Source organism: Mus caroli, chromosome 13 (assembly GCF_900094665.2).
Source record: "Mus caroli chromosome 13, CAROLI_EIJ_v1.1, whole genome shotgun sequence".
NCBI lineage: Eukaryota > Metazoa > Chordata > Mammalia > Rodentia > Muridae > Mus > Mus caroli.
Window position 1 is genome coordinate 101,685,880 of NC_034582.1, and position 21,033 is coordinate 101,706,912.

General features: G+C 40.8%; 1 protein-coding gene across 2 annotated transcripts in view; it reads left to right on the top strand.

The window, feature by feature from the left end:
• The window catches only part of Elovl7 (ELOVL fatty acid elongase 7), a 69,711-nt gene extending 49,621 nt beyond the window's left edge, over window positions 1-20,090 (top strand). The window contains exons 3-8 of one of the 2 annotated variants that reach the window (XM_021180354.2): window positions 3,018-3,208; window positions 6,568-6,648; window positions 7,681-7,737; window positions 10,137-10,242; window positions 15,624-15,760; window positions 18,436-20,090. In XM_021180354.2, the coding sequence (XP_021036013.1) occupies window positions 3,018-3,208; window positions 6,568-6,648; window positions 7,681-7,737; window positions 10,137-10,242; window positions 15,624-15,760; window positions 18,436-18,645 (782 nt within the window). In that variant the 3' untranslated portion in view covers window positions 18,646-20,090. The remainder of the gene's footprint in view (window positions 1-3,017; window positions 3,209-6,567; window positions 6,649-7,680; window positions 7,738-10,136; window positions 10,243-15,623; window positions 15,761-18,435) is intronic. The other variant, XM_029468624.1, reaches the window with a different exon arrangement.
• Window positions 20,091-21,033: the final 943 nt, after the last annotated feature.

The following is a 21,033-nucleotide window of genomic DNA, read 5'->3' on the forward strand; positions in this document are numbered from 1 at the left end:
CTTGTGATGTTAGATCCACAAAGTGATAACCAAGGGTGACCAGAGATCCTGTCGTAGGAAACTCACCATTGTTACAAGGCTAGGGAAGAAGCAACTGAAACAGAAGAGACCGTAGTTAGCATTCATCTGGGGGCCGATTTAAGGACCTTTCTAGGTTTAAAAAAGTGACAAGTTTTGAAAATAGAGTAAGAGAAAGTAAGAGAAACTCCCTTCAAATTTTAGAACTTTGCATTTTAAAAAAGATTTCTTTATTTTACGTTTATGTGTATGTATGTCATGTCCTGAGGAATTGGAGGTATAGATGGTTGTGACCTGCTTTAAGGGAGCTGGGAATTAAACACGGATCCTCCAGAAGAGCTGCCAGCGCTCTTCATTCCTGAGACATCCCTCTAGCCTTAAGAGTTTTGCATTTTCAGTGTTGGCCAGGAAACTTGTGTTGATGATCTCTTTTGTGCAGGACTTTTACTAAAATCGTTCTTGCTGAAAACATTTCTGTCTTCTCTCTGTTAAAGGCACTGTGCTCTTCTGAGCACATGTGTTTCTCTCTCTGCCCCATCTCATGCTGGGGCCCTCCTGAATGTCTCTGCCTTGGCTTCAAGACACCTTACTTTTGTGGTTTTATTCCCGTTTCACTGTGCATTCCTCCTTAGCCTCCCTCATAGTTTTCTCATCCATCTCTCCTGAGCCTGTGAGGTCCTTGGCACTTGGACCTTAGCACTTACTGTTCACATATTTATTTCTGGTAAACCCACTCCATGGCTTTAATAGTCATCATATATGTGATGGTGACCCCCAAACCTCCATCTATGGCTTGGATCTCACTCCTAATCCCAGATCCATGCATCCAGCTATGTGTGATATTGTCTGCATGAATGTTTCCAGGCACTGAAGTGTAAGACTGTCTAAAGCCTAAGCTATCTGTTTATGACTCTGTTGCCAGTATAAATGATGTCATAGTCTTACAGGTAACAGCTTCTGAATTTTTTTTAACTTCTGCTTGTGTTTTATTATCCATGTTTGACCATCTATTTTGTTTTCTTCCTTACTGCATTTCAAAACAGTCTGCCCCTATTAATGGGCTACTATTGTCAAAGTGCTAAAGGTTTAATGTATAGATGTGCTCTAGAAAACAGCTGTATTTCTAAGCTGTTCTACAGAGCATCACCTCTAAAAGTTGTACAATATTATTATATATAGAGAGAGTAGAATACTACACACACACACACTCACACACTCACACACACACACACACACACACACACACACACACCTCCAGGATTCCATAAGCAAATTGTCTTGGAGAGTGCTACATACCAGTGTTCTCATCGCATCAATCCATGCTAACACAGAGTACTAGAGACCTTGTAGCAAGCATCCTATTTTACTCTATATTCCAGCATCCTCTCATAGCTTTGAAGAGTTGTGTAGAGTTGTAGTTGCGTAGAGAGGTGTCCTTTATAGACATAAGAACAAACTCAGATCCTAAACATCGGGCATCGGTTTTTGAGCTGACTGTTTTACTCCTTAGCTTGTTTTGCCTATTTGAGACAGTGGCACCTGTTGGCAATTTTTAAGTAAGGCCCATTTGAGACAGAATAAGTCAGTCTTACTAAATAGAGTCCTTGACGTCAACTGTTAATGTAACATGTCCAGGATTAAAAGAGAAGCTGAATGAGTGGATAGTCGTGGCGTTCTCGTGAAGAAGTTTGGGGTGAGGAGGTTTGCTGGTAACTGGCTTGCTCCGGATCTTTCACCCCTCATGAGAAGGGGATGCTCTGTGTACAGCTGAGTCAGATGCTCCTGCAAGCTGCCCATAGCTGTTTTCCTCTGTTCCACTCTGGGATCATGAGGTCACTTGGTCAGATTACACCCCGAGTGCTTGAAATTATAGAATGAATCACAGTTTGTTTTAAATTGCAATTTTTAAATGCCACAATCCTGTTAGCCCAGAGGCAGCAAGAACTGGACGAGCTTACATTTCTGTGGTTGCAAGGGCATTGCCTATTTTATTTGGCTCAAAACATCATACTTGCTGGCTCACACTTTAGAAACACTCTAGATAGTTAGATATTGACATGGTCCCTTTCAGTTTTGTGGTTCTATGATACAGTATCTGAGGAAATATGCCAGTTGTCTTAGGAAAGGAGGAAAATGAGTAAGTAGCAGATATATACCACTTTTACATATAAAAGAATGTCTGAATGGAAAAAATATTTTTGAGATGGGGTCTCACTTATCCCATGGCCTTGAACTCCTGGTCCCTTGCCTTCCCTTCCCAAGTGCTGTCCTGCCAGGTAAGATGGAAATTTCTGACCATTGACAGCGGCCACAGATGGTGGGCCCCACTAGCCACCTCTCCTCCAGATCTGCTTATACCCACTGCTTAGAACTTGGAGAAGTTATGTATCTGAGGCCAGGGTGCTCTGGTGGGGCTCCTGTGAGGCTCCCCTGGGTTGCTGTTATCTTGCTCTGTGTCATTATGTGACAGAAAGATAACAAAAGAGCTTCCTGGGTTCCTTTGTATGACAGTAACTCTATTCTTGAAAAGCTCTTGCATCCCTCACATTGGGTGCTAGGATTTCAACACATGGGTTTTATTTGTTTCATTTTATTGTTTTTGAGACTGGCTGATGGGCGGCTGTGGATGACTTTGAACTTCTGGTTCACCCATCCCCATTTCCCAAGTGCTGGGATCTTTGTGTGCTGTACCACATCGGGCTTAACCTATGCATCCGGGGAGGGTGCAGTCTTCAGTCTGTGACACAGCTCCTCCTGAGTGGCATCTCCAGAGGCTCCCCTTCCAGTTCTGCAGACTAATATCTCTTACCCTTTGAGACATAAAGGTGACGACTGCCCCATTGTTTTTAGCTCAGGGGAGCCTCACTGTTCTTAGGGGTTTCTCCTGTCACCCCTCTTAAAGATGCTTGTGGTTTTTGCAATGGTGTGCTGTCAACACCGAGATAAAGGTTGCTTCCTGGGCTAAGTGGTTGTGTACTTACCTGTTGTCTCTCTCTTAGATCCAAGAGTTGAAGACTATCTCCTCATGTCCTCGCCTCTGCCACAAACCATCATCCTGGGGCTCTATGTCTATTTTGTTACGTCTCTGGGACCAAAGCTCATGGAGAACCGGAAGCCCTTTGAACTCAAGAAAGCGATGATAACGTACAATTTTTTCATAGTACTGTTTTCTGTGTATATGTGTTATGAGGCAAGTGTCTTCAGTATTCCTAAATGGGAAAAGTTTGCCTTAGTCTTCTGTTATATGTTTGTCTGTTCTTGTTATGACCGTCGAGTACCCCTGTCTTGAGACTCGAGGAATTAAGAAACTAAGCGGGTGTTTACTACAACAAAAACACCAAAATTGTTATGTCTAGATGAAATAAACCTGAGGCTCTCTGGACAGTTTCCATCATGGAGAGTGAGGGAAAAGAAAACAACATTTAGCTCAGAGGTTTGCACATGAGAAACACTGGTTTTGAGGAAACTCACACACAGAGAAAAGAATTAATGAACTTGGAGTGACAGCTGGTAAGCAGAGACCTGATCTGGAATGCACGCAGCTCCAGGGCTGGGAGCTCACTTGGCTGTTTAGTTTTTACAGGCTTTGAGGCCAAAAAGGGCACAACTTATTCCAAGTCGTAAGTGGTAAAGCCCTGACCCTTGTTATAAGATAAATAGGAACCTTCCAGAATGCAGCAGAGATTGTCCATTGACTCTCTGCCTCTCTGCCCCTCTGCTCCTCACACGTCTCCGCTGCCTCACATACCTGAGTCTCTAGGGTTCTTTGCTGTATTTCCAACCTTGGCTGGCCTCCTCCTTCTGTGGCTTTTCTCTCTAGCATACCTTGTGCTTGCTCATACTGGGGTTTGTGAGGAGTCCTGGTGGCCTTGCTGGCCTCTGTGACACCCACCTCCTTCCTGCTACAGATTGCATAACTCTAACTTCCCTCTGCTGCTGGTCACTTCTTTGTTTCTAGTGCTAACCCACAGATCACTGCTCTTTGTCCTTTCTAGACGATGGACAGGTTCCTCGCACGTTCGCAGAGAGAGAGGATATGCATGTGAGAGAGGTGAAGACATGCTTCGAAGCAGGAGCCTAGGCTCCCTCATCTTACCTGTAACTATATCCTAGGCCTCAGGTCTCTTATGCTGTAATGACAGGATTGAGCCAGTTTTCCCCTGGGATCCCGTTGTAGTCTAGTTTTCTCAAGTTCTGTCTCTGACAGTTGTCATTGTTTGTGATGACCCCAAATTATATTTCTCAGGCTTGAAAAGAATCCAGTAGTAACCAGTTAGTTTTGGTTCCTGCTTTGTGAATTACAACATAGAAGAGGGTTTTTTTGTTTTGTTTTGTTTTTATTTTTTTGTTTGTTTGTTTTTTTAAATCTGAATCAGAGAATTCCTGTCTTCACTAATACCTGAGTTATAGTTTCAGGATATACTGCCTGCCGAACATGAACCACAACCTTTTTCTTTACCAGCTTAAAGATAATAACTGTCATAACCTCCATAGATTATTGGTATGTTCTTAAACTCTATATTAGGATGATGCTAAGTCTACTCTCTTCAAACGGAGACTTAATAACTAGGGCATTATATACACAGGCAGAGTTTATGATGTGGAGCAAAATTTTGTCAGGATTTCAGAGTAAACACCTCTGCCCAAATATATATGTTTGACCAAATATAGGAGCAAGGAATCATGTCATAGTGAAGGATTCATCTGTCTTCTTGTGATTGAGTTTGCTAGCAACGTGGCACAAGTCAGACCCTAATGAAGATGGAGTAGGTGAGACCCACAGAGGGCCAACACACACAATTTCTCTCTTTTAGTATAAGCCTTTTTTGTGTCAGGGTAAGGTGGCCAATCAGTCATCGACTTTAAGTAAATAGTTCCTGCTGTTAGAGCGATGGTTCTCAGCCTTCCTAATGCTGCGGCCCTTTAATACAGTTCTTCCTGTAGTGGTGACTCCCAACCATAACATTGTTTCGTTGCTACTTCCTAACTGTAGTTCTGCTGCTGTTGTGAATCTTAATGTCAAATATCCGATATTGCAGGATATCTGATCTTTGACCACCATGAAAGGGGCCGTTCAACCCCCAAAGGGGTTGTGACCCACAGGTTAAGAACCCCCTGGCTAGAGTGTTATTTCTATCAGTTGAAATGAGTCTGAGCAGAGCAGAAAATGGCACAGTTCACTGGCTTGAGAATTTTGAGAAACAGAATTCACTGTTTCTGTCAGATTCCTTTCGTTACTTTGAAAAGATCTGATGGCTTGATTTTTAAGGTGTTTTTTTAAAGCATGAAATGCATGTCCTCTACTGTCCTGAGTCCCAGTGTCCCCGAGGTTATGTTATATTGTAGAGTAGAATTGGGAACAGGGATGGGGTGCATTTTAAAAACAACCTCTTGTCCTTTCCCACTTCGTCCTTCTTGATGCATATTAAAATACCATTTTGGCTGATCTCTGATGCCGGGAGGCCTGTTCTCAAATCCCTTAGGAGGCTGAGACAATAGAGTCGTGAATTTGAGGCTAGCCTGGGTTACATAGCAAAACCAAGTCTCAAAAAATCAACATACAAAAGCCTCAATAAAGCTGTTAACTGTGTATTTTTATATTGGAAAGTTATCTCTTTAGCTAAATAGTGATGAAACTATAAATATAATGTTTGCTTCAGAAGCCAAAAGTTACATAAACCTTATAGTGAGTGAGATGTTCCAAGCCAGCTGTTGACCAGTTGCCGAGGAATAAATGACACTTGGCAAAGAAGAGACTGTTATTGACCCTACCCCAGATCAGCCCAATCGTATGTATCAATTAAAATCAAGTACTTGGCTTTCATTTGTAGCTACTGTTTTAAAAGATCTTCCCACCATCAAACTAAAAGAATGTCACTAGGGTCTTTGAATTAGTGTTCAGACTTACCAACAATAGGCTTTTATTTTTAACACCCGTAGAAGGTCACTTGGTGGGTGTGTTGGAATGACAGTCTGCCAGATTCTACTTCAGCTAGTAACAAGAGCATTGTCTTCCCCTATTTGTCTTGTGAATTCAAAATGCAGCTGGTATCAGACCTGTGTATGGTCTGTTTTTATGTTAAAGGCGGAGAGGGCATCAGAGCCAAGCACTGCCCCTTCCTGGGTACTTGCCAGTGCCCATGGTTACCCTGTTGGCAGGTTTTTGTTTATGTAACACTTATCGACTAATTGGGAAGAGTTGAAATGTTCAGAAAATCCAGACTCAAGAGTCAGGCACTGAAAGTACATGAACACCCATAGGTAGTAGATATAGGCAATATTTGGTATCTAAGCAGAATGTACCCCGGGTTTTGGCCTCCAGTATTTTAAAGGAATCCTCCCAAGAAGTGGAAAAGTTAGAATACAGTTCATATAAACGGTATGTGCGTCTGTGGCTTTGAGAATGCCTGATGCCAAGCTTCTCCCCGAAGCGTGTTTGGTTTGTCCTGGTTCTGGCTGCCTCTTCCCCTGCCCTCCCTGCTTGCTCAGCTGGTCATGTACCAAGGTGCAGTCCCAACTGTCTCTTTAATATCCTTGTTTCTCTTCCAGTTTGTGATGTCTGGCTGGGGTACAGGTTACTCGTTTCGATGTGACATTGTTGACTATTCTCAGTCGCCGAGAGCAATGAGGGTAAGTTTCTCTTTGGGGAAATCTGTAGCTCAAAATCATGGTGAAAACCCCTTGGACTCTGCAATATTGGATATGAACTAGGAATTAGTGAATGACTCAATAATCAGATTATATGAGTTGGGAGAAAAAAACATAATTATAAGAAAGAACTTCAGAAAGCAGTAAAGGATTCAGTTAGTGCTGTTTAAATTTCTTGGGTTTCAATACTTATCTGATCTCTAAAAGATGCAAAATAGAATTTTTATAAGATTTAGGAATTCCACTTCTGGCTTTGAAGTCCAAGATTTCAGGAGATATCTGTATACTCAAGATGTCAACACCATTATTTATGATGGTCAAATATAAAAGCAACCAAAATGTCCATAAGTGGTAAACGGCTAAAAAAAATCACACACACACACACACACACACACACACACCACTAGAATATTATTCAACCTATAAAGGGTGCGACTTATATGAGTGTTGAGGACATTGTGCTGAGTAGTATATTTCTGTTACAAGAGGACAAACACTACATGATTCAGATTATATATGGTACCCCAAATCGTCACATGCATAGAACAGAGGTAGAAGGGTGGTTGGGCTGGAAGAAGGAAATGGGAAATTAATTTTGAATGAGTATAGATTTTCCCTTTTTCAAGATGGAGGAGTTCTGTGGATGGATATATAATGGTTGTAGTGAGATGTAAATAAATCAAAGCCACAAAACTAGACCTTAGAAAAGCAGGTAGGATGACGTTTTGTTATGTGGGTTTTTGTTGTTGTTGTTTTGTTTTTTGAGACAGGGTTTCTCAGTGTAATAGCCCTGGCTGTCCTGGACTCACTTTGTAGACCAAGCTGGCTTCAAACTTAAAGAGATCTGCCTATCTCTGCCTCCCCAGTGCTGGGATTAAAGGCGTGCACCACCATGACTGCCCTTTATCTTTGTGTGTGTGTGTGTGTGTGTGTAAAACCAGTTCTTTTTTAAACTCAATGTTTCTTTCACATAAAACATGTGTGAATAAATTCTTCTCTGTGTAATCTCCACAGATGGTGCACACCTGCTGGCTTTACTACTTCTCCAAATTCATCGAGCTCTTAGACACTGTGAGTATGTATGTCGCCCACACATTTAGTCTGCTTGATATCTCCTGGAAGCAATAAACTGCTAATGCCTTCGTCGCATGCCTTTGCTTATCTCCCTGCCCCTGGTTAGCCCGCTGTTATCCCTTTAATTGTCTGGGCTGTTAGCAAATGTCCTTTCCAGCACTTCAAAACCTCAGCAGTTTGAAAAAACGTATGTGTAGGCATCTCCTGATGAAGATAAACAAGTCACTGCCACTTACTCTATAGATGTATGCACCTTGATGTTGATGACAGTTCTCTATGAAGGAGTTCAGAAAGCAAAGAGCAGACACCGTGTTACCTTCGGTTCTTTATATCCAAACACAGTGTCAACTGCACTCCCGAGAGACACTTAAGCACATCACAGTTCATAAACTCATAGCAAAAGGTGGTGTTATCTGAGGGTTGTCAGTAATGTGGAGAACACAAGCACCGTCCTGAAGCCTGAGCTGGCTGGGCCCTCGCTCTCCCTGCCTTGCATCCTGGGGAGGGTCAGCTGGGTCCTCTGAAAGTCTAAAGCCAAGAGCCTTAGTAGTTTCCTGCTAGCAAAGGAAGGCTGTGCTGGTTTTTCTGTCTCGAGTGTCTGGAACACACATCACTACACTGCTTGTTGGAAATATTAACACACTTCACTCTTAGTTAACTAATGACATAATGTTAGGTTGAGAAGGGACCCGGAAGGGTTTAGAGTCCAGGGCTTCTCAAATTTCAGCATGTATTAAAGTCACCTAGAGGAATCCCTGCACACAGGAGGTTGAGGTGGGCCACAAGTTTGAGCCCAACCTGGGCTACAAAACGATAACATGTCTTTAAAACGGAAAGAAAATGGAAAAACAAACAAAGAAACGACAGAACAAAACACGGAGGGCTTGCTAAATCGCAGATAATGCTTGAACTCAAGGGAGTCACGGGTTCTCAACTTTGCTGACACTTCGACTTTTTAATACAGTTCATCAAGTGGAGGTGACCCCCCCACCACCACCACCATAACACCATTATCCTGGCTACTTCATAACTGTCAGTTCTCCACTGTTATGAGTTATAATGTAAATATTCATGTTTTCTGATGGTCTTACGCAAACCCCAAAGGGTTCGTGACCTACATGTCGAGATCCACTTCCCTCGTGGTTTGGATTCAGTAGGTCCCTGGTGGCGCCCAGGGATTCTTTTTTCTGATACGCTCTCATGTTGTTAGTGCTGCTTATTTTTATCCGGGAACCACAGGTTTGAAGCTGCTTGCCAGCAACTCAGCCTTCCGCAGTGCCTTAGGATCATGTGCAATAGGAACAAAATGGTACACACAGTCCCCACCTGATGGTCTCGAGTAGAGACCACACTTGGGTGTTTTCTATTGTAACCTGCAGCCAGGTTTGGGAACCATTGATTTAGTTCAGAACCCTGACTAGGGGATGGGGGGTGGGAGGCGACCTAAGTTGAGTGGCTTACCTAGAGACTTGTTGCAGTAGGACCCCTGTTGCGAATTTATGGCCCCGATGCTACAGGAAGCTGCATTATTCTGTGTGGATAAGCAAATGCGTGTAGCTTCATCAGCTCTGCTTTGCATATTCTCAATAGCAACTTCCACAAGGAAATTGTTTCTGCCTTGTGCCCTTCCCGAGTTCCACGGACACAGTAATGCTTTGTGTTATGCCCTGGATTTGAAAGTCTAACTTTACTCTGGCACTGTGAACTTTTTCTGTTAACACATTCTTTGAACAGCGGCCCCCCACCCCCGCCCCCCAACTCTTGTAGCAGCAAGCTACCACTGGGCATGCGCAATCGTGATGGTTCATTTCCTGCTGTTCTCACTTTTTTCTTAAGCTTTGCCTTCTTGTCCTCAATAATTTTCAGATTAACTCTTCAAGATTTTCACCATTTGTTTTTCTTTGGTAATAAATTCTTAAGTTATTATTTTCTTTTCCAAGTCCGATTTTAGTTTGCCTAATCCCTTATCCAAACTGGGAGGATGTGTTGGAGAGCAATGTAGAACGAAATAATATCAGTCCTAAGAATTACGAACTTTTGGCTGACACATAATTCAAAATTTGATGATAAAAAAAATAATTTTTTAAACTATTATTATATTTTATCAATAACATTTCTTTCAAGAAATTCTGACCAACGTTTCCATTAATATGTCTGATTTTTTTTTAAACTTGCATAAAACTTCGTCTCACCTTCTTATTGGTTCTCTCATGGTTACATATCATACATATCTGGATTCATGCGTGCTGGTTTGCCTTTGAGTTGTGTCCCCCTCAGCACTTCTTAAATGCTGGGAGCAAATTGTGAAATTGTTTGCTTTTTGCAGCTACGTTTGTAACACTCAGTAAATTATTGCATTTTTTTTTTCGAACTTGATTTTCTTTAAACTATTTCAGATCTTTTTTGTTCTGCGTAAGAAAAACAGCCAAGTGACTTTCCTTCATGTCTTCCATCATACGATCATGCCGTGGACCTGGTGGTTTGGAGTCAAATTTGCTGCAGGTAGGAAAGGGAGAGCCGGGGTCATGTGATCTATAAATGATGACATTTCCACGTGGTACAAATACAAATTCTGTTCTTTAGGTGTGATTTTTGGGAATTTTTTCAAATCAGAGCCACTTTGGTTAAACTCCTGACTTTGAAGCTACCACCTGAAACACAAGCAAAGGACTCGTAGTTAGACTCCCTTGTCCAGCTTTTCTGTCATGAAGACTTTTGAGCAAGACTTTCTCTACATATTCTTTAGTTTTGTTTAGTGTCTATTGTTTCTCTACTGCATGCTTTCAATTAAATAGGTAATAAACAAATAGATTTTGTTAACAAACTATCCAAAGCCTTGGATTCATAGATAACCTACTTAAGTCAGTGTTATTTCCAGTTCTCTTTGGTCTGCCTTCACATTCCCGATACCTGACACACCCTGCGTTAGTCCACTCTGTGTCACCTACAGACTACTAGAGGCTGGTTGTTTAATGAAGAAGAAACTTCTGCATAACTTAACTTATGGTTTTGGAGGCTGAAAGTTCAAGACAGGGCAGTGCCATTTGCCTGGCCTCTGGGCAGGTGTAGGAGTGTAATATGGCATCGTAGCAGAAACAGGGAGCAGAAGGGGGAAAGAAAGGAAGAGAGAAACCAAAGGAACAGAGAAAGCAAACAGGGAGGCAGAGCAAGACACAAGAGACCCATGGGAAAATCCCCACTTAATCGCCTCCCACTAGGCTCCACCTCTTAAGGGGCCCACTACCACTATCAGTCCAGTTGCTTTGGAGACAAAGCTTTTAGCACGTAGGTGAACATTTGAGGATAAACCACATCCAAGATGTGATGCACACAACACCACAGCAACTTTAAAGATGAGTCGGGTCACAATCACACAACTTCCCAAAGGAGTCTGACAAAGGAGGCGACATTCACCTTTTCTTTTGTTTTTTTTGTTTGTTTGTTTTTTGTTTGTTTGTTTGTTTTTTAAGGACAGAGATAGTTTTAATCAAAAGCTTGGCCGCAAGCTTGTGTGAAATTTGGTTTTCTATTTCTGAACACCCAGAATTAGGAAAAAGTAGGCAGTAACTTTGTTCATTCATAAAGTCTGAAGTAAACGAAGCCTTTGAGCATGTATTTCATACATGTATAGGTTAGCACACTTTGCTGTAGGGATTATTTATTCTTCTTTCTTAACGTCAGGAAGTCATAGATAGCCACAGTATTTTAACCTTTATGGTTTGAACTGAGTTTCTTATTGTTTGTTTTCTCTCAAATGCATACTGGGTCACTCAGGTCTCCTAAGTGGAATGTGCTAATGTCTTACTTATATTAATGAAAAACTGGAAGACGTCTCCACACTCCCCGCTAGGGTAGTTATGATTTCTGCGTGTTTAAAGGTAGCAGGAAAATGATACTGAGAAGCCTCTCTGTCGTCTTCCCCACCGAGTACTGTGACTGCGAATTACCAGACAAAATTGACTCCTTTGCTTTTATGATGTCAGGAAAGGTGTTCTCAAACCCTTCAGTTTATATCTGCTTCTTCTATAACATCTGAATATACTTGGGCGTCCATATCTGTGGGCTCTGCACCCATGGATTCAATGAACCATAGATCAAAGCCAAAAAAAAAAAAAAGAAAAGAAAAACTGTCCCTGTACTGAGTCGTGTGTCAGTATTTTCCCTGTGGTTTATCCCTTGAGCTTCTGTTACGTGCACATGGCTTCATGGTATAAACTAGATGGGGTATTGTGCACGGGTGATATGCTTACAATTGACTGTTTTCTATAAGGCGCGTCAAATATGCACAGGTGCTAGTAGATCTGGCCATCCCCAGCGAGTTTTGAAACCTCCCTTCCATGCTGTTCCTTGGAAGAATAGATTGGAAGGCAATGCTACAAAATATACATAGATGATTTGAAGACACCGAGACCAACATGTTTGCCTTGGTTTCTTTACTCTTCTCAGGGGCCTCTCACCTTTCTGTATTAAGTATGTAGTAATCCCACTATGGGAAACATACATTTTATTCAAGAATGGAATTGAGTGGTTTCCCCACCTTTGTTTAACTCCTATTGATGGTCTAGCTTCCATTTCAAAGCAAGTAATAATTTTAAGAAACGCAGATTCAAAGAAGAATCTACCTCAGGTTTGAAACATCCCATGGCTGTGCGTATCAAACATTTTATCATAGTGGTTTTTACCCTTACTTTAATTCCGGTTTCCTTTTTAAAAATTGGTCAAGGTAAGAAAAGAATGTTTTGTGTCTCTGGTGTGTTCTGTGAGCTGGCAGGCCTGCTCTGTCTTAGGTGTGGGAATTCTATTCAACATGCCTACATGTCTTGCACTGCCTTTTTAACTGTAGGCCCAGCAACAGGATTTGTTTCCAGAAGTGTGGTTTGGCAAGGGCTAAGTTCCTAGAACAGGCATGTCTATTTAAGTCAATCTTTGCCAATACCAGAGCCCAGATGATCTCTATTTAGTGCCTGGTTTCCTGTTGCCTCCTGTGCCTCCTTCTGGGGTAATAGCAATGTAGCTTTTTCTTTGAATAAGAGAAGAATATTTTCATATTAGGTTTTTCTATTAATTCTGTAAATATCCTTTTGAAGAAATGTAGAGAATTACCATAATTGCCCATGTGATTCTTTTCTCCAAACCAAAAGATAATATATATCAAAAGGTAATGTTTGAAGGAAGTAATTGTAATTCATCCTGGCATGCTTTCTTTTCGGGTTCATTCTTGTAAAAACAAAACAAAACAAAACAAAAAAAAAACAAAACAAAACAAAAAAGTGCTTCATTTGAAAAGCCTTCCAAAGAGTAAAGTAGAAAGCATTACTGATTAAAATGTATTGTTTTACAAACAAACTCACTACAGGAATATGTCAAAAAGCAACCGGTAGAGAAAATCAGCAAGCTAATTCCATTTGGCAGCTTCCTTTGCTCAGTGACTCTTTAAGGTAACCCTTCTAGCAACAGTCATGCTAATCCCTGTCCAGGATCCTTGGGTTAGTACTTTGAGAGCAGTCATTCCCGACCTTCCTAATGCTGTGATCCTTTAATACAGATCCTCAGGTTGTGGTGGAATTCTTTTCATAAATAATTCATAAAATCATTTTTGTTGCTACCTCCTAACTAATTTTGCTACTGTGACCATTACTATGAGTTGTAATGTAAATGTCTGATATGCAGGATGGTCTTAGGCAACCCTTGTAAAAGGGTTGGTCACTCCCATGGGGTTCCAACCCACAGGTTGAGAACCACTTATTTAAATGATGAGGGTAACATAGAGAAAATGGTGTCTTAGTGAACATGGCTCTGATACAGGCCGAGCTGCACTTCCTGTCTGCGTTCTCACTGGGCACAAGAGAACACACACAGTTGCCCCTTACCCTTACCCTTCCAGGAATCAGCCTAATTCTTGAGCTATTATAGAAATAGCCAGCTACTCAATTTTTTAGTTACCTTAGAAAGGATGTTCCCCCACTTTATAATTTATTCAGCTATCTTGTTGGGGGTGGGGGTGGAGACTAATCCAAGTATAAATAATAAAAGCTGAAAAGGTAGTAACATGCTTCATTAATGGGGTTGCTTCTGAAATTTGTAATAATTACGGGATTAACAGTAGTAATTTGATTAAAGTCTATGAAGTACAGGATAGCACGGGGCTTCAGCTGAGTAAGACCTAATTATTTAAAGTGTGTTCTTTGACGGGAATACTTTAGCAATTACAATATCTGGAAACATTCAGAATTTCCATAATTATGAATAGTTATTTTAAAATAATGGCTCAGTTGGCAAAGTCGCTTGCCTCTAAGGCCAAGCCCGATGACCCAAGTTTAATTCCCAGAAACCCCATGGTGGAAAGAGAGAAGCAACTGCTGACCTCCCCGTGTGTGCTGGGGCATACAAGCACACACACACACACACACACGTACAGGAACACACACACACACAGACAGACACACACACGGGTACAGGCACAGGTACAGGAACACACACACACACAGACACACACAGGTACAGGCACAGGTACAGGAACACACACACACACACACACACACGCGCACACAGCTCCCCACCCCACAACTGAATTTACATAAAGTAGTTCATTCTGCTTTGCACCTGATTTGGGTTATTTCTGGAATCAAAGTGTTCTAGAATTAAGGAAATGGGTTTTGGTTTTTGTGGGGTTCATTTTGTTTTTGCAAAAAAAACCCCTTGAATCCCAGGTCAACCTTGCCTTGCATAATGCAGATTTCTCTAGGTTGAGCATCTCAGGCGGGAAACCCTTCTTTCCCGAACCAAGAACTGTTACAGCTGAAGGCAACTGAAGTGACTTTTCTTTTTTACATTCTCAAGTCTTGTGCTTCTCCTCCTAATTAAAGGTGGAGAAATTAAAAGAGTAAACATAATCAAATGGAAGCAGGACGATAAAAAGATGGCTTAATATTCAATCACTCTTTATTTTGAAATCACAGTAATTGATTACAGCAGACGTAGCATAGCTTCCTAATGAGTTCCAGTGCTTTCCTGACAGAATGTTTGCAGCATTAAAAATACCTAAAGCACGGGATTGAGAGTGTGAGAGAGAAATGTGATTCCACACAATGATTATGTCAGTAGCTTTACTCATGAGAGCCCACACTGGAAGCAAACCAGCTGTCTTTCAACAGGAAAATGGATAAATATTGATGCATTTATATGGTGTAATGCTGAACAATAGGAAAGAGAGGAATTATTAGTGTATACGCCAACATGCAAAAAACTCAAAGACAATGTGTTGTATGAAACGGAAGCAGGGATAACAGAGTTCATGCCATATGGTCCCATCTCTGTGAAATGTACTAACAGGCAAAATAAAGAGTGGATGATAGAAATTGGCTGAAGGTCACCTTGGAGGGATTCATGCAGCAGTGGGAGGGGCTTTGGTGGCGCTGAGGATGTTACCCTGATTTTGGTGGTGTTTATGGTAGGTTTTAAGCATGGGAAACATCTTGATTTATACATTTAAGATAATGTAATTATAATGTAATGTAAGATAATGTAATTTGTTCGCCTTATAAATGTTAACCTTGACTAAAAATACATCTTGATTGTTCGTAAGCTACGTAGCATATTTAAGAGATTGGTATAGTTCATTTAAACTCAAATCACAGTCTCATTTTAAGGTTAAAGCATAAGAAATAATGACATGCTAATTTATTTTATAAGAGTTCTGATTTGCATTTTGCTAAACATTTAACTGAACTCCTAGTTTGAGGGCTGTTTCACAGAACTGATATTTCTTATGTATTTTAATTCTTCCTACTAAAATGAGAGAAAGGATGTTTCAAAATCTTAGGACAAATATGTGTGGTTTTAAGAGATGAGGGGAAGTTTTACAATAACTTCTTTTCTCTCAGGTGGTCTGGGAACATTCCATGCCTTTTTAAATACAGCTGTGCACGTGGTCATGTATTCCTACTACGGGCTATGTGCAATGGGACCAGCCTACCAGAAGTATTTATGGTGGAAAAAACATTTGACATCTTTGCAGCTTGTGAGTAACTGATTTTCTTTAAATATGAAACAAAACTGTAATCATGTGTTTGCTTTTTGTTTGTTTGTTTGTTTTTTTCTTTCTGTGAGTTAAGAGTTTAGAAGAATCCAGAATGGTCTGTTGCACAAGAGAATGCCTGTAGTCTGGAAGGGATGTTTTATTTGACGTTTGAACTTTATCGGGAGCTGTGTCAGCTAAAAATAAAATAGATTTGGTAGCTTGGATTCTCAAACGATTAAGCCAGCGTCTTCATCTTTCAATGATATCAGACATATATACAAAATATAAGTTGGTTGTAATCAAAATGATGTCAAAGTTATATGATCATATATTAAAAGCATACTAAGGATAGGTTAGACATTCCACACTCAGAATAGACATCAAAGGACTGTAAAGTAGAAGGAAGAGAGAGTGTTTCTGTGTGCTTACCTGGTTAGCCCTAACTTTGGTCAGTTTGTCTTTCTCCTCCTAAGTAAAGACTGTTGAAAGGACTACAGGTCTATAATGCAAGGAAGTAATGTAAGACAGGTGGGCTATAAAGAGTGGATATTGCCCCCAGGTCAGCCATGCTTGAAGAAGTGTAAGGCATTGAGTTTAGGCCAAATAATACCTCCTAAGAATCCATTGTAAAAATATACTGCATGTAATTTTCCTACTGAGTGAAAAATGACCTGTTTTGGTTTTATTACCCTCTATTAGAATAATTCTACCATCTTCATATTTCCTGACTTGAAGTATATTGTAAATTGGGTGCCAGTGACATCAAGGAGAGAGTGGGACTAAGGCATAGCTAGGCTGCTGGGGAATCACTAAGTAACACTGGATGTAGCCCTCTAAGAGGCCCTACCAGGTGAGAGACTGGTGCGTTGGCCTCTAAGGACCCTCAGGGAAGACCAGAGGAACTCCCGCCAGTTAGCTGTTGTATCTGCAATTGGCAACAGTTCCAATGACCAACCAAGAAGAAGCCGTGATATGAATACTTTAATTCATATGTTTGTTTTCTTCTTACTTTTTTATTCTCCATTGCTGCTTTCTCACTGTGCAGTAATATGTGCTTGTCTCAGAGAAATTAAAATTTCCAAGGAAGGAAATCAACTGGACTGAGGTGTGGCTTAGTGTAGGAGAAGTTTCTTAGTTCCGAGTACTATATAAATGAAAAATCAATCAATCAATCAATCAATCAATGAAAATATCCATCTCTCTGGAGTAGTAGCTATTCCTTTTGTTTTCATTCAGCTTTTCCTCTTATGTGTGTATATGCATTTACATCTTCTACTGGCTTCATATTACTGCATTCATAATCTTATTATACTAGTTTATTTTCATCTAACAAATGTTAGGACATTTTAAATGAAGCGAGTCAGGTATACTTGTGCACACAAGCAGAGCCAGCCCTTGGGAAGCAGAGGCAGGAGGGTGGGGAGTTCAAGGTCACGCTTGCATACATAACAAGAATGAAGCCAGCTAGTACCACATACAACTTTGTTTCAGAAAACAAAAGACTTTCAATAAAGTGGAAAGATGTGTGCATAAAGGCGAAGGCTAGACATCTGTTTGCCACGTGTCTCCAGCACTCATGTGTGCAGAGAATTCTGCTTCATCTTTCCAAGGTTTCATTATTCTCTTGCAAAATGGAGGGAGTTGATGCTGCTGCCAGACAGGGCAGCCATGGGCATTTATCAGGATATGGTAGTGAAGATTGACACTAACAGTAGTTATATTGCATATTGTCAAAGATTCACTCATGGTTAGTTAACTCATAGATACTGTTTCTTTATAAAGATTTTTCTAAAAGTTCCCCAACTAAGTTTAAATTAGGTATAAAAACCTATGAAGAGGGAGAGGCAGCGAGATGGCTCAGGGTGGGTAAGAGTGTTTTCTACCAAACCTGATGACTTGAGTTTGATCCTTGAGACACACAGTGGAAGGATGGAACAACCCAGCCTGCACAGGCATGCAAAGGCTCATGTATATCCCCCTATTTACCAAAAAAAAAAAAAGCATCAAAGAAAGATACCCAAGAATGTCTAAACCCTAACATAGAAAGTCTCCTTATTATGAGCATGCAGATTCTTCCAGCCCAGAGAGACTTTGATCATCCTTGGGACGCCAACCAATGTCCTCCCTCTTTTTATGCCTTCTTGGACAGCTGGGCCTTCTTCCCCTGTCTTTTCCTTTTCTTAGAGGTGAAATCTCACTGTGCTGCCCAGCTGAACTCAAATCATGAGCTTAACTGATTCTGCTACCTTGTCCTTTCAGGTAGCTGAAGTAGGTAACAGGTGTGTCTCACCATGCCCAACTCCTTCCCAGGACGGTTTGGATCTATGGTGATGAAGGACCCGTAGCAGATCTAAGGGCATGCTTTGGCTCCATCAAAACTAGAAAGGCTCTAATTTGGATGGTAGTGTCTTCTGAAATTTAAAATACTTCATCTCCGAGAACAGAATGTAACATTTAAGTAGGATCTGCTGGAGTTATTCAGTGTCATCACTGAATATTGGTCCCAAACCCCCATCTAATTTTGACACCGTACCTAACCTGTTCTCACTCCTAGAGAGAACATATAGAAAGACACCCTGCTCTGCCTAGTAGTAACTTAGATGTGACTGAAGAACTCATCAACCCATGTTGGTCTTTCCATTGCTAATTTCTTTTTTATTCTTCCCATCTCTCAGGTCCAGTTTGTTCTTGTCACTATCCACATAGGCCAGATCTTCTTCATGGAGGACTGCAATTACCAGTACCCAGTTTTTCTGTATATCATCATGAGTTACGGATGCATCTTCCTGCTGCTCTTTCTCCACTTTTGGTACCGTGCTTACACCAAGGGTCAGAGGTTGCCCAAAACTATAGAAAATGGGAATTGCAAAAGCAAGCGCCACTAAAATACAGACACAACCTGGATTTACAATGGAGACTGACATCTTGCCTTCCTTGACAATCAAGACATACTTGCCTATGCAGTGCATTTTGTATATTTTTCAAAACCAAGAGCTTGTATTTTTATGATAAGTTATTTGGGTTTCTGATCTCTGAGAGTCCAAAGCTCCCAGATAAGTCTTCTCAGTGGAAGAGCCTGGAACAGCCAGGAGGTTTCATGTTGCCTTTCAAACCAATCAGAGGTCTTAATAACATCTTGCTACATCAAGAGGAGGATATGAAGTAATGTAGTGCTCTTCTAGGAACTCCAGAAATGATGACAAATACTAGCTATTTTGAACATGGACAGAGGTCCACAGAGTACGATAGATTCCTCCTGCTTGATGTGGGAACCCCTGATGCTGGGTTCTGTCTGTCACTCATCCCTTATGTTCAGACAACATTACATTCGTTCTAGGGCTCAGTTCTAAAGTGCTAACACAAGTGAAGCCTAAGTGGATTCTTGATAAGCTCTCATTCTAAATTTGTTAATGGTAAGTTTGAATGGTCTTCTGAGTCATTGCCACAAGATCTGCCCATAAGACTTCCTCCCAACACATGTACAAGCTCTTAGAGGCTGTGATGCTTTGGTATCTGCACTGATGCCTTTGAGCCCAAGGTGGAGGTAACTTTATGTTGCAAACAAGATGATTTGTCTCAACGGTTAATGAACGCTTTGCTAATGACGATTCTACAATTAACTTCTGTGCATATCTGAAAAGAGGGATGTGTGAATTAAAAAAAAAAGAATACACTGTGGGATTCAATGGGGAACGGTATAATCTGTCATAGTATAATGCCACTCTCTGATATATCCTGGTTTAAGGGATTGTTTTGCCAAAGTATGTGTTGGTTAGATATTTAAGTGTTCATGTGATTGGCTTACCTCAGATGCTTCTGAATCACATATTAATTTTTGAATATCTACTATGCAAATGGCTTATGAAGCAACCAGAGTTGAGTGGTGCTGAGTATCAGAGGCAAGATTTGGTTAACAAATAAACAAGGGGTGTTAGGTCCTGAGAGATAAAGACACTGAATTATGATTGTGTGTGTGTGTATATATATATATATATATATAGTGTTGTGGATACACTGCATGAAGAGCTATTTTCCAGAATCATGAATTAACAGGATTTCCATTTCTTCAGACCTATAAGCCATATTGTGAAGGGCTGAGATTCATGTGGCATTCCCTACCCCCACCCCCTTTAAAAATGCTACTTTCTAGAATTTCCTTCTTCTTCCCAGTGAACCAGAACAACTTAGCAATACTTGGACGCTTGTGAAGATGTCAATATTATTTCCTTTTCCTCTTCGAAGAACTTTTCAAAATCAGTACGCCTTGGTCATGTGCGCCACACAACATTGCTCATTTTACAATAAAGCCTGAGTCCTCATTGACCATAAACTATGAGTTTTGTCTGCCCTCTCCTGATCCATTACTCTGTCTCCACAATCACTCAGTTTATAAAGTTATTCGCCATTAAGTGACCTTTAGTGATTCCACTTGCTTACAATGAGAAGCAGAGGATGATAGGCTTTTCATACTTAAAAAAAAAAAAAGTTTAAAAAGGCCACAGACAAGCTGAGCTCCAGGGAACAGCTGCGCTAGTCTGTCGCTGTGAAGGTCTCAGGGATCCATGTTTTCCTATTTTGACTCTGTGTGTCCAGCCTGGGTTAAGATGGGATGGGATGGTAGACACTGGCACATACACAAGCAATCCCAAAGACTCAAGTAGGGCAAAGACCCAACGGAATCGAAAATAGAGACCAAGACAGGAGGTTTTGATTTATTTCCTCTTCTATACTCCATACCCTCTCCACCCCTCCTCCAAGTATTTAAAATGTCTGATGTGCCCACAGACTGAGGGCAACATTGTGACATACTACAGTCTTAACTATATGAATGAAGGCAGGGAGGTGGAAGTTACATAGAAACAGATTAAGGTTGACAGTCAGTGTCCCCCAGGTAAGTGTTCCTGGAGCAGAGTGAGTGTCACTGATTGTAGGGTTTGTGTAAACAGTATTCGGTCAAGTGGAGTTTCTAATGGGGTTTACCTACTTTTCAGGACTTTATTGTCTTTAAATTTGCTTGCCTAATAAGCAAAAAGCCCAGCTATTAAGTATAGTTTATTATAAAAGTTCTGTGAGTCCTTGAGGTCCAATATATATGATACAAATACAAAATTTAAATTATCTGTGGGGTATTATGACTTTCTGTCTACATACTTATTGAGAATTCTAATTTGAGTATATATTGCATTGTTTCATAGTTTGGGAAATTATGAGATTTTATCCCTCGGCTATCTCTTATTTCTGTTTACTTTTTAATGACTGTGGAAGTTTTGAGA